The 13,827-nt window shown below is 38.9% G+C and overlaps 2 protein-coding genes across 4 annotated transcripts; one reads left to right on the forward strand and one right to left on the reverse strand.

Annotated features, from left to right (window-relative positions):
* Positions 1–2,747: 2,747 nt before the first annotated feature.
* On the forward strand, positions 2,748–6,212 carry LOC113321395 (receptor-like protein kinase HERK 1). Its single transcript, XM_026569301.1, has one exon. It carries the CDS (start codon positions 3,313–3,315, stop codon positions 5,818–5,820), a length of 2,508 nt encoding a protein of 835 aa, XP_026425086.1. The 5' UTR covers positions 2,748–3,312; the 3' UTR covers positions 5,821–6,212.
* Positions 6,213–6,373: 161 nt separating this feature from the next.
* Positions 6,374–13,524, reverse strand: LOC113321394. 3 transcript variants are annotated; one of them, XM_026569300.1, is made up of 15 exons: positions 12,926–13,524; positions 12,427–12,640; positions 11,892–12,172; positions 11,302–11,589; positions 10,396–11,166; positions 10,198–10,292; positions 9,838–9,900; positions 9,666–9,754; positions 9,485–9,550; positions 8,790–9,299; positions 8,523–8,597; positions 8,261–8,334; positions 8,126–8,183; positions 7,511–7,742; positions 6,374–7,429 (listed from the first exon to the last, which is right to left on the reverse strand). In XM_026569300.1, exons 1-15 carry the CDS (start codon positions 13,312–13,314, stop codon positions 6,720–6,722), a joined length of 3,915 nt encoding a protein of 1,304 aa, XP_026425085.1. In that variant the 5' UTR covers positions 13,315–13,524; the 3' UTR covers positions 6,374–6,719. The 3 variants fall into 3 exon arrangements, with proteins under 3 accessions (XP_026425085.1, XP_026425084.1, XP_026425083.1); XM_026569299.1 differs by having other exon boundaries at positions 8,261–8,331; positions 12,412–12,640; XM_026569298.1 differs by having other exon boundaries at positions 12,412–12,640.
* Between the last annotated feature and the right edge of the window lie 303 nt (positions 13,525–13,827).

A 13,827-nucleotide genomic window follows, 5' to 3' on the forward strand; every position in this document is an offset into this window, starting at 1 on the left:
GCCTATTTTCTGTCATGAAACCAAAGATTTTAATGATGAAAATTAAGTTTATGATGAAACCAAATTTTGGTTTCACCTGATTTTTGTCTAGTTTATTCGGTCTGACTTGGAAGACGACATGTTTGGTTTCATCATTGAAGTTATGTTGGTGAAATGACAATATGTGGTTTCGATTGTATGTACAATGGTGGTTTTGATTATATGTGTGTATGAATTGGGAGAATGTGTATAGCAGGGTCTGGTACTGGTACTCCAGGTATTGATGAAGAAGTTTTGTTGGTAGTGGTGGCCTTAACTGAAGTTATGGAAGTGATAAAGAATGGATTAACTGAGTAAGGGTGGTGCTAATGCAATGAGAGTTGTAGTTGAGCTTCAGATGTTGCATAAAGGACTGGTATGGGTTACAATTAAAGAGGTGTATGTCTGCATTGTTAAAAGTGTATGTCTGCATTGTTAAAACCTAATTAGGTTTCATCGTATTTTTTTCATTTTGTTGAATATTAATATCTGTGAAGCCAATTTTTGATGGTGGGATACAGGTGGATTATTTTTTGTTGAAACTGGTTGTAGTTGAGGGGGTAATGGTAGTGGTGGTTGTGGTGCTGGTGGTTGTGGCAGCGATGGGGGTGGTGCAGTTGACGGTGGTGGTAGGTTTCATCTTATTGTGGATTGTTTTTTGTTGAAAGTAGTCTTAGTTAAGGAGGTAATGGTAGTAGTGGTTGTGGTGATTATGGTTGTGGTGGCGATGGGGGCGGTGCAATTGACGGTGGTGGAAGGTTTCATCTTATTGTGTTTCATTTTTTCTTCTTCTTCTTTCTCCTTTCTTTTATGATGAAACCAAAATTTGGTTTCATCTTTTTTTGGTGAAACCAATTTTTGGTTTCATCATTTTTCTGGTGGTGGCGCGGTGGTGGTCGGTGGAGCCGGCGAAGGTGGTCGGTGGCGGCGGCGACGACGGGCGGTGGTGGTGTTGCTGGTGGTGGGTTGTTGTTCGTGGTGATAATATAATAAAATTTAAAGGTTGGGTTGATTTTTGTTTTTGTTGGGGTGATTTAAATAATAAAAGTGTAATGTAGACAGTTTATGTTAAATGGGGTTTTTGTGAACATTTTGTTTTGGTGGAGTTTTTATGCATGGATTTGACACCTTTGGGGTTATAACTCGCGGACCGTTCATACATAATTTGTGTGGGCATGAGAAAAGGGTAATTTTGGAAATTCAAAATTTACAACTTCGAAACACTGTTCCTAAAGGATCTTCCCTTTATATTAATAGAATAGATTTTTAGACTAAAAAAATAAAAATGATAGGATCTCTTCTCTGAAAACGGAGGGACTAGGAAGACTCGGGTCTTTCTTCGATCAGCCGAAAAAAAAAAATCTATTCCATAAGGAAGACTCTCTTGAACAAATATTTTCCTCTTTCTCAAAAAGAAAGAAAATATTAGTTGCTCAATGTCGGTTAAGAATGAAAATGTTTTGTCAAAAAATTCTTGGTTAAAAGCTTTTAATACTAAGATTTACTAGTTGGTAATGATAATGGATTAGCAGTTTAGCACCAAGGGTCAAAAAGAACTTTCCTTCCACTCCACCTTCTTCTACCCTAGTCCTTTTTGATCATAGATTTTTGACTCTACTTTAGACTTTAAATTGATTGAGAATGACATAGATTTTTGAGTAAGTAGAAAGCCATATATACCAATTAAAGTGCAATGTTAACCACTTTTGACTCCCACTCATTATTAACATGTTTACTTTAAACCCCACACTAATACAAGAATCTAGGAGGAAACTCCTTAAAACCCACATGTAAATGGTTGATTTATATTTCCCATATCTCTCCCACCCAAATGTAAAAAGGAGAACAAATTTTTAATAGTTATTGGGAAATTGAGCAAAGCAGATAAAATCTTCAAGCAATCGGAATTGGAAGTGGGCAATAGCACCACTGTAATCAATTTTGGATCCCGGTCTTATTTTGGTTGGACCGAGAAACCGAGATAATTTTGTCATGGGAGTACTAGTTTTTATTTTTATTTTTTATATTCGTAATGTAACTATAAACCAAGCGTTTTACTGTACTGTTAATTGTTACCTTCTTTTATATTCAATCCTGGTTCAGAACCAAAAAGTTATGCGCCGTATTTGGATATCCAGATTTCAAAGGATGTTACTTCCTCCATTCTAGTTTAGATGCCAAAATAGTATGATTTTGCACGAAGATTAAGAAACACAAAGAGAATAATCTTTCTCCCACAAATACCCTAAGTTGGTATTTAAGATTTCTAGATTTTAGATGTCTAGGTTTTTGTTGTTTCCTTGAAAAGTTTCAAATTGAAATACACAATTCTCCATGTTATGTGTTGATTTCATGTTCAATGACGTTACACACACCGTGACACTCACAGCCCCGGGAACCCCACCAGGAGAAAAAAAAAAGGATGGTTTTTGTTTTCCAGTGGACCCCACCATCTTTTGTGTCTTGCAGGGATATCACCATGAAAAATTCACTGTGAATCTAGACTTATTGTTTCATGTTAGGAAAAATCAAGTCAAAAATATGAAATATATCAAGTATTTTAGTTAACAAAAAAAAAAGACGGGGAGTATTATTTTTGTGGCACCGTGTTATCCGGGCCGGGGAGGACATAAAAAGCACTGTTTGGTTGAATAAAATGGACAAAACATGGACGTGGTACCCATAAAGGTTTTTTACAAAAACAGAGTAATAAAAATATCTGTGTCCTCCTCTTTCTCCTTCACTCAGCTACTTAATAAATAAATGAAAAACCAATAAACAAAAATGAAAAAAAGAGAGTTGAGATTAGATTACTGTGTCCAAGCAGAAACGGCTGTTATGTTTTTCTAAGCAGGAGGGACGGTGGTGGGTCTATCGCTTCACAATTAGCTGGCCGTTTTCTTCAAATCCCATTTGACTCTATTTTGTTGTTTTTATCTCCTCAATACCAAAAACCAGGTACTACTACCCATCAATCAATTTTTTAAGAGTTCATCAGCAAGAAAATTAGAGATCAGAAATGGGTTTTGTGTTTCATCTTGTTTGGTAAAGTTTTTTTTTTTTAGTATAATGATGAAGAAGAATCTGGATTTTCTCTCTTGAAAGGTACTCCCTTAATTTTTTGTTGTGTACTACACTAATTTTTTCAATTTTTTTAAGTACTATTGAAATTAGGTCTACTGATTTGCTTGTATCTGTAAAGGAAACCCTAATTAAGTAGAGCAGTTGAAAGATTTCAATATTTTTGTTCTGTGGTTGGATTTGGGTTTTGGGTGTTGTTCTTGTATTCTCAAGATGGGTGTTAGAGGAGGGCTTACATTGGTCATATGGGTTGCATTGATTTTGTGTTATGTGTATGTGTGTAATGGATTTAGTCCTATAGATAGTTTCTTGATAGATTGTGGATCGCCGGCCAATACGTCGATTGGTGATCGGCTTTTTCAGCCGGATACCTCCGATTCGAAGACACTTTCAACCCCATCAGACATTTTGGCAAATACTACTGGGATTTTAGACTCGGCTACCTATGGTTTGCCTCTATTTCAGACTGCTCGGGTATTCAATGGTACTTCGTCTTACACATTTCGCATGCAGAAGGCCGGTAGACACTGGATTCGGTTATATTTCGCTCCGTTCATTTACCAAAGCTATGATATGAGTACTGCAAAATTCTCTGTTGCGACCCAGCAGTTTATCCTTCTTAGCGATTTCCAGATTCAGAAGGATTCGGTTGTTAAGGAATTCTCTGTCAACGTAAACGCAGGCGACCTCAATATCCAGTTCACTCCAGCCAGCGGGTCATTTGCTTTCTTGAATGCGTTGGAAGTTGTTTCTGTACCTGATGAGCTCATAACCGATGATGCTACAAATGTGCCTTCAAAGGCTAATTTTCAAGGTCTGGCAAAGCAAGCATTGCAAACGCTATGGAGAGTGAATATGGGGGGACCTAAAGTGTCCCCAACTAATGATACTCTTGGCCGAACTTGGATTCCTGATGATAATTTTTTAGCGAGCAAGAATCTCGCCAGAAAGAAGACGGGAATTGTCAAGTATGTAGATGGTGGACCTTCCAGGGATATTGCTCCTGATCCTGTCTATGGCTCTGCCAGAGAGATGAATACTGGAGGTGACCCCAATAGCAAGATCAACGTGACGTGGACTTTCGACGTGGATCCTGGATTTCAGTACTTCATTAGGTTTCACTTCTGTGATATAGCAAGTCCCGCTGCTAACCTGCTCAGCTTCAATGTTTACGTCAACACATGGGAAGCACGTCGCAGTCTCGAGTTTCCTACTCTGGGTACTCCTTCTTTTTATGACTTCGTTACAGAGCAAAGTGAGAGTAATAAGCTTAGCGTAAGTATTGGTCCTTCAACTGACACTGCTGATGCTTTTCCAAATGCCATTCTAAATGGGCTGGAGATTATGAAAATGAATAGTTCTTCAAATAGTCTTGGTGGTACACCGTTCATGGCCTCTAAAGCTGGTTCTGAGATGAAACTTGGTATCATAGTGGGAGTCGCTATTGCAGTAATTGCTTTGATCTTGGCTATAGTTGTGTTCCTCATTTGTAGAAGAAGAAAAAGATTGGCAAAGCTCCAGGAATCGAAGAATTGGGTTCCTTTCTCCATGAACATGAACGGAGGGAATACAACTACCATGGGAGGAAGGAAATATACAGGTACTACTAATAATACCATCACAAACCTTGGTTACCGTGTTCCTTTAGTCGCATTGCAGGATGCCACGAACAATTTTGATGAGACATGGGTTATTGGGGTTGGTGGATTCGGGAAGGTTTACAAGGGAGAATTGGTAGATGGTACAAAGGTGGCAGTAAAGAGAGGCAATCCACAATCGCAACAAGGTCTTAAAGAGTTCTTGACAGAAATTGAGTTGTTATCCCGGTTCCGTCACCGCCATTTGGTGTCTCTGATTGGGTACTGCGATGAGAAGAATGAAATGATCTTAGTTTATGAATACATGGAGAACGGAACCCTCAAAGGACAACTCTATGGCTCCGATTTTCCTACTTTGAGTTGGAAGCAGAGGGTGGAGATATGCATTGGATCGGCTAGAGGACTTCATTACCTTCACACTGGCTCTGAAAAGGCAATCATTCACCGAGATGTGAAATCTGCAAACATTCTACTCGACGAGAATCTCATGGCTAAAGTTGCTGATTTCGGTTTATCAAAAGCAGGGCCTGAACTCGATCAAACTCATGTTAGTACTGCAGTGAAAGGAAGTTTTGGGTACTTGGATCCAGAGTATTTCAGAAGACAACAGTTAACAGAGAAGTCAGATGTCTACTCGTTTGGCGTTGTTTTGTTTGAAGTTCTTTGTGCAAGACCGGTTATTGATCCATCTCTTCCGAGGGACAGAGTGAATTTGGCAGAATGGGCAATGAAGTTTCAGAAACTGGGGCAGTTGGATCAAATCATCGATCCTAATCTCGTTGGTAAAATAAGACCTGATTCTCTAAGGAAATTCGGAGAGACAGCTGAGAAATGTCTGTCTGAATACGGTGTTGATCGTCCGTCAATGGGAGATATCTTATGGAATCTGGAGTATGTTCTACAACTTCAAGAGGCAGTCCTGCCAGACGATCATGAAGAAAACAGTACTAACAGAATAGGTGAACTCTCACCACAAGTCGAGGACATTGTCCACACGACAACAGGTACTGGCGCTGGCGCTGGCAATGTCACTGATACCCAAATCGACATTGGGGATGATGATATTTCAGGTATTTCAATGAGCAGAGTTTTCTCACAGATGGTGAAAGCAGAAGGAAGGTAAGAAGATACAAGTGAAGATGGGGGGTCTATAGCGTCAAGTTAGTGTCAAGTGCTCGTCGTACCCTTGGTTGTTGTCTGTGTGTGCCAATAATATATTCACCAAGAACTGGTGAGTTTCTTTTTGTACAGAGCAACAGGAGAGGAGCACCACATTTAAGTTACCTGACACGAACAAAAGCATCATTGCAGTGTTAAAGTTCGTTCATTTTGTTTTATATATCTACGAATTGCGCCGCAATCGGAAAAAATACATTCACTTCTGCGAATTACTCAGAAGCGTCTGTGTTATCTATTCAGTTGATATGTACTTTTGATTGTGTTTGTATTTTGTTTTTTTTTAATTATTTTTTTCGAAATAGATTTACTGAGGAATTCTTTCATTTGAAATATGCTGATTATTAGTTCACATCAAACTCTGATTCTTGTTATATATATTTGTGTACTGCCGTGTTCTGTTAAATCAGTTCAAATGGCAATGGCAATGGCAATGGCAGTGTCGCCTCAGTTTAACCGAATCCAGCCGGCTGACAGTTTTTCTAGATTATAAGATAGAATAAAATGAAGTCTGAGTAATATTAAAGGGGACTGAGTTGTTGATTTACAATAATGAAACAACAAAGCCCTGATCAACTCAGAAATAAGTTACCATGTACATAGGAACATTGAAGATTTCTTCCCAGGAACAAAATGTATGTACACATATGCGCTTACGCGCAGATCCGAGAAGCTCTTGCTAGTAATGATACCCACTAAATAGGTAGAATCAGCAAAAGAAAATAACCTGTTACCAAGTTTGTTAAAAATAAACTGTTAAACTTTTTGAGAATCACAGAGATGGCTATAACTGAAGGCGGCAGTTAGATGATTCAGACAAAAAAGAGCTTCCGCTGCGACCAACTATCACATCAAAATTTCTGACAAGTCATCCATAGGTATTTCAAGACCCATTGAGCCAATGTCTTGCACATCTACATCAAAATCCAACCATGATGTAAGATCTTGGGGCTCGTCAAGATCGTTAGACACAGAAGCTGGATCCAAATCATTTAGGTGTAAACTGCCAAAAAGACCTGGTTCCCGCGTTTCTTTGGATGAATTCACATGAGTTTTGTTGGATGGAGGTAGCTCCACTTCGCCCCGTACCTTGTTTCTATCCTTTGTCATTGTTTCATTAAAATCACTAACTGGACGGTAGACTTCTGTTGTTTCTCTAACCTTGTCAAAGAGACCATTTCCTGAAGCTGACAACTGAACAAGTTTTTGCTGCTTGAGTTTTGTTTTAGTTTTGCGTTCCCCCCTAAATCCTCCCAGTAATGGGCGACCAATCTTTGCAACAAAATTACCAGTTGATAGATCCCTATCTCTCTCAATTCTACTTCCCTTTACATTACCCAAGAGAACTTCACCATGAGGCGCTACTGCTCTTGAAGCAGTGTTTCCAACATCCTCAAGCAGTACTTCTCTCTTTTTTCCTCTGTTTGACATTGGTTCACATTGTGCAAAGGTCTGAATGGATGAATGGCTGAGAGACTGAAAGGCATTGGATCCCCTATCAAATTTAACACCAGAAGGACCATGTCGCTCAACACTGACAGAAACAGCACCTGGAGCTGCAGAGAAGTTAACAAACATTACATTAGCATGCCAAAAGGATTGGGTGTTGGTGTGACATGAAATATAAATTAGCATACCTAACGGTACATTCGCAGCAGCCTCAGTACAGACAGTATCAACAGGTTCTCCATCGGTGCTGCATCTAGATGCAGACAAAATGATCTTTTGAAGAGACGCCTCACTAAAGCAACTTTTGCCTGTAGCTTCAAACTTCCGACATCGAGTAATAGTCCGTTTAACAAAAGCTAGGGCAGCTACTTTTGAGACCCTACTGACTCCACTTCTTGAATAATTACCTCCTCGACACGCCTATCAGAAGTTTTTAAGCAAAAGAATGTCATGGATCACACCTAATGCAGAGAAATCTTTCACAATATTCACCTAAGGGCTTTTTAGTAAAAGAAATTAGCCTAAACAGTAGTCAATATTGCTTGAGAGCCCTAATCTATAACAATCTTGTAGTTTGGTCCACATGGTATTCTGCTAGTAACTAGAGTATAAGCCCAATGCAGCTGCAATTCTTTGGGAAGACACTAAACATTACATTAACAATGTTTTAATTCATCATGAATTTGGTAACTTATGGCATTGGTGTCGATACATAAGCTTCACTATATCATAAACCCATAAACTGGCACAAAAGACTTAAATCACAGTAAAACTACAGAAAAGGAAAACCAAATGAAAATTACCATTCGCCTTTTGTATGCCATGTCAACAAGTTTGTTCATTGCAATCTGCTCAATCTCCCTGCAAAATATCCTCCATTATGTTTACTTGAGCAAGATAAAAATCTAATATGAAAAACATCCAAATGTTTATCCTACCTTCGTTCAACCTCTCTTTCCTTCAGAAGAGCTTTATCTATCTTGCTTAACTTAACTTTCGTCTTCCTCGCCTGCTAGATCAACATAGAAAAATGATGTTCCACATTATTTCACAAAAGAGATCAGATAACTCGCACATACAAGGTCTGGTTATCAGTTGCTCAAAAAGAAATGTGGGGTAATTGGGTAAACTAAATATTTAAATCCATCAGAATATTCTAAGAAAAGTTCAGTACAATAACAAAACAATCCAGTGTCAAACCTTTTGGTATAGCCCCTTTTTAAGTTCCTGAATTTCTTTAATTATCTGTTCATCTTCTCCCTCCGCCAGATCAGGCTGGGATGAAACAAATATTAGAGACAACCAGACGAACCACTACCAAGTAATAACTAAATGCACCACCAACAGACTAACAAATATGCTGCATCTTAGAGTGAGATCAAAGTTTACATGGGATTCCAACTCAAAAGGATGAACCTAATTAGCAAATGAGATCTTCCGAAAAAGAGGTGGAAAAATGAGACTTACCACTCTCTCTGGATGCAGGCCAATGCTCTGCAGCTCTAGCATGAGTTTGTCGTCCAGACACATGAGTTGATATTGGCAGTCAGAAGAAGAAATTGCAGAAGCAGAACTATTTGAGAAGGACGGTGACCCACCCAAATGATTCTCGTCGAAGCCAGATGCAGTCCCAGTATCTGAATTTATCAATTCACCGCTGGAATCAAGATCAGACTCCAACGTATCCGCATCTTTACATTCAGAACCAAAGGTAATACAAGGTGAGTCATCACTTGCATAGTGAAAGAATTCTTGTCCTTCACTGACATGGTCATTGTCATCCATTTCATCTTCTCCAATCAAAGCAGAGAGAACCCTTTGATACAGCGGATTAACTTTCTCATAACCTTCTGTGTCTAACATTCCGCAGAGAGTATCAAATTCCTGTGATTGAGTCAGAGAATCTGAAGCTTTACCCGATATGCTCAACCCATTACCATTGAGCTTGGACACTGGTTCTGTCCAACCAACCTCGCCCTGAGATAATAGAAGAAACATAAGTCTAACTAAAAGGAAGGACCAAGAGATCTTATAGTAAACTGCGCAACACCAGCAGGCTAAGAACAGACAACCCTCACTAAATCTAACTTCTATACACAACAATGTATGCTAATGATCAACAGGAGTCCCAAAATTATAACAGGGTTGGCAATGTTCTATACCAGATCATTAAGGTCAGCACCAGATGCATCACAAAATAATTCATCAAGCTCCTCCACAAAACGTAACTGATCCAATTCCGCGCAAGAAATAGAATCAGATCAGAGACTTTAAACAACAACAGAAGTAAGAGATGCAATAACAAAATGGCACACAAAGTCAACTCTGGTTAACACTTAACACCTGTTGCCTCAAGTAGATCGTGTCCTCTGAACTCACAGAAGCAAAAATTGGTTCAACTTTCTTCCAAAACGAACCTGAGCAAGCAAGATCTGCAAGCCATAAATAAAAGAAAATGAAGCCTTGTTTTTGCAAAAGCAAGAGACGGGAACCAGATAAAATGAAAGGTCAGTACATCTTGATTTCAGAGCAAAATTTGCAGCTTCTAATAGTTCATCGTGATCATCGTCCGATTCTCCTGAAAAAAGTTGTGTAGTAAAGAATTTCTTAGTATCGAGAACCAGAGAAGAGATTTTATACATGAAATGTAAAAATATTTATACATTTTGCAGGTTAATTTATATGAAATATATGAATGAGAAACAGATGAATAAATAAATAAATTAGTTAAGATGATCCATTAGGTGTATCAGAGACATTAGGGTTTGCACTATCTTGAGAACACACTACATTATAACAATTCGAGAATAATCGAAGATATACAAAGCCGGCTATGCACAACAGCACATGTATGAAAACTATTTGAAAACACTACCTGTGAAACCAGGGGAACCACTATTTAGCGCCTTCCCAGGACGTGTTATAACCTTGCGTTCTGCCAACTTTTTTGAAGGTGGACGACCTGGTTTACTGAACCATACAACATAATGTCATTAGTTTACCAAAGAAGATGATATTATCTGGTAGACGCGAGTTAATTGCATTCACTAGAAATTTAGAATTAATAGCCCACCTGTCATTCTTTTCAGAGCCAATTCTCATACTTCGCACAGGTTTAGCTGTGCCTGGGCTATCCATTTTTTCCGTTACTTGAGGAACAGATACTCTTGACACTGATTGAATCCTTCCACTCCGTCCTACCCTCCTTGGCCCATCTTCCACATCTACCTTAACAAAAACTTTATTCTTCTTCATAGATGATGCAATAGACCCTATTTTCTTTACTTCGTTAACAGATTGATCCTCTATCTCCCCATAGTCCACATGTTTGTCCTTCATTTTATTTTCACCAGCTCCTGATTCTTCACTTTCAGAAAATCTAGCTGGGGATGCAACATTCTCGGGTTTCATTTTATACTGTTGGGCTCTGTTAGATACACCTTTGGGGAGCTGGGAAGTTGTCTCACTAGACATTAATCTATTACTAATTTCAGGAGTTGGATACCCTTCAGGCAGTGCCTGAATGTCATCGCGGATTGAAACAGGAGAAACCAGGTTCGTTCTCCTTGTTCGCGAGTTTTTCTGCGACCTCTGACCAAGCCATTGAGTCACAGGGGGTGAAGGTGATCCTGCAGACATTGGGCGTTTTCGATTATTTACCCCACCCAAAGTCTGCACTTTGTTTAAGCTTGAAGGTTGCTCCGAGATCTCATGGGCTCCAGGAGTACGGGGGATGTTGGGAGATGAGTTTGGCCCACCAGGACCAGTACGTGTTGCCCTGGAAGCTTTTCCTTTCGTTACTGGACTGTGGCAGCCTATCTGATTGCTCTCAAGAATATTAAGCCTGGATTACAAGTACATAGATGAGAGACGAACCATAATGTTAGATAAGAAAGTAAAAAGTAGGAGAAATGCTGGAAGCAAATTAGCATAGATACTAAAGTAGATATGCATACATGACAAGGAGTTCGATACATACTTATTAAGCTTGGGTACAACCACAACCCTCTCCTTATCAAACCCAAATCCACGATCCTTTCTATCATTTTGCAAAGAAACGTTTTCCGGCTCAATCTTGGGTGTCAAACGAATATTGGAACTAAATTGAGATGTGACATCCAACTTGTTCATTCCACGGTCCTTTCTATCATTTTGCAAAGAAATGTTTTCCAGCTCAATCTTGGGTGTTAAACGAATATTGGAACTAGTAAGTTGAGAAGTGACATCGAACTTGTTGATTCCACTACCTCCATTCGAAGGACATGATCTGGAGAGATATCAGAATTTAAGAACAAGATACCATGTTATCATGCTGTCACTAACAAGAGATAACTGTATAGAAGACATAAGAAACTAAAAGAAACAAGATACACTATAAGGTTTAGTCGTCCCCTACAGTTGATTGGTTATAAAAATCCATTGAAATATAGTTACAAATGTCTAACCTAGTCAGATGTACTTCTTATACTATAGAAAAACAGGTGTCAAAAGAAATTCAGATTAAGAAACCAATTTTATCCCAGCAACTAGAGACCATATAAATACATCTGTAGGTATATGGGAAATTACCCGAAGCCATGTGGATCAAGAGAACGTGACCTAGGGTCACTAATAGGCTTCTGATGCATTGCTCGTTTTGGTTCGTAATCACCATCCATGGCCCTATTACCCACTGCACCAATAGAACGCTTCCTTTTCATCCTTTTATCCCATCCATCCCCTCCAGCAGGAATTACTCGGATTTTTTGTTCATCCTGCACTGATCCTCCTCCACTGGTGCTTTTAAGCATATCCCTGTCCTTGTCCAAAATTATAGATTGCCTTGATAGTGCAATATTCCTAGCCTCCGACTGAAATCAACGAAACGAGAGGAACTAAAATTACTAAATGAGGATTCAGCAAACACTGCCTGAAGTTTAGAATACCAAGATGAAAAAATAACAATTTAAATAGCAATATCACCATTCAACATCGGGTCAGATACCTGTAAGAACAATTGCAACATGACTATGTTGGACATTGAGGAAACATAAACAATTGGAAAACTATAAGAAAAAAATACCGATAGGGCAAGACGCTTAAAGCTTACAATACAAACACTTACTTCAGCTACTGAAGTACGAACACGCTTAATCAAACCAACATTCTTATCCAATCTTTGATTCACAAGCTCCGTTGGGTTCTGCTGAATCTGATTCCCCACCACCATCGCGTTCGTACCACCACTAGGTGACAGCTTAGCTCTACGCTTCGGGGGATAAGTAAACCTATACTTATCCAATTTGAAGACACATTCGTCCATTTTTTTCACTCTATCCCTATTCAAACAAAACAAAATAAAACATCAAAATTCAGTCCTAACCATCCTTACTAGTTTTCTCAAAAATTAAACTCCTCATTAGCAAAATGTCAGTCAATTCCACTCCAACAGTACAAAACATCAAACAATCAATCCTAACTATCTACATAACCACTTCGTCTACAAGATAACTTCGTCATTCACAACATCCCCAGCTTATACAAATCCAATTTCTACACTGGGAAATGTACCAAACACATAATGCAATTAAAACTACACAAATCACAAGAATTCCAAAATTTACCTGGCCTTAGTAGAATTCTCCAGTAAACTACCTCTAAACCTTCTTACATCCTCCACCGTCGCCGGACTCCCCACCTTAAACTGTGCAGTCGTCGAATTCTCATCCGCAACACTAAAAATCCTCTTTAATTCACCAGACCTAGTACCTTTCTGATCATCCAATGTAATAGTCTCCAACATAATACACTGAGATAAAGGCGGTAACAAACCCACAGACGACAACGTTGTACTCCCTCTAGATGAAGTAGTAGAACCAGAACTCAGAATCCCATTAACATCTCCACCTCGTCCTGACAACGTCGGACTAGAAGAAGTATAGTTCCGTCCTCCGTTTACAGTCGTCAATGTTGATGATGATCCTCCTTCTGCACCTTCGAATCTTCCAGACATTACTACTTCTTCAAAAACCCTAAAACTAATCAAATTGAATGTTAAAAAGACTGAATTCTTGATCCGGAATTTGACTTTCCGGCATCGATTGAAACCCTAAATTCTCAGATTGTGAGTGTGAATTGAAATCCTTAAATCCCCAAATTGAGATTGAAATGATGGTGAAATTTGGGGGAGCAGTCAAAAGATGTCATCAGGAAATGAAGACAAAAGTCAAGGGAGAAGGGATATCTCTTTAACAGAGATGGAGAAGATACTTTATTATCAAAGATATCGTCAGCGTGAATTCCAGTCGTTGGATTTGTGGGTTTTGGGTAGTGTGAACTTGTATCTGACGGTGTATGGTCGATTCTATCTACCAATAATTTGTTGCATTTTCGTGTCTGCCGTAATTATTTTTCCTTTCTCTACTTGTAATTTTTAGCACGTTTTGCTTATGGCCTTACGGGGAATTTGGACTAACAGTGTGCCAGTTATGTCAATGTCAGATTTGGATTTTCAGGTCATGATATT

Source organism: Papaver somniferum, chromosome 11, assembly GCF_003573695.1.
Source record: "Papaver somniferum cultivar HN1 chromosome 11, ASM357369v1, whole genome shotgun sequence".
Lineage (NCBI taxonomy): Eukaryota > Viridiplantae > Streptophyta > Magnoliopsida > Ranunculales > Papaveraceae > Papaver > Papaver somniferum.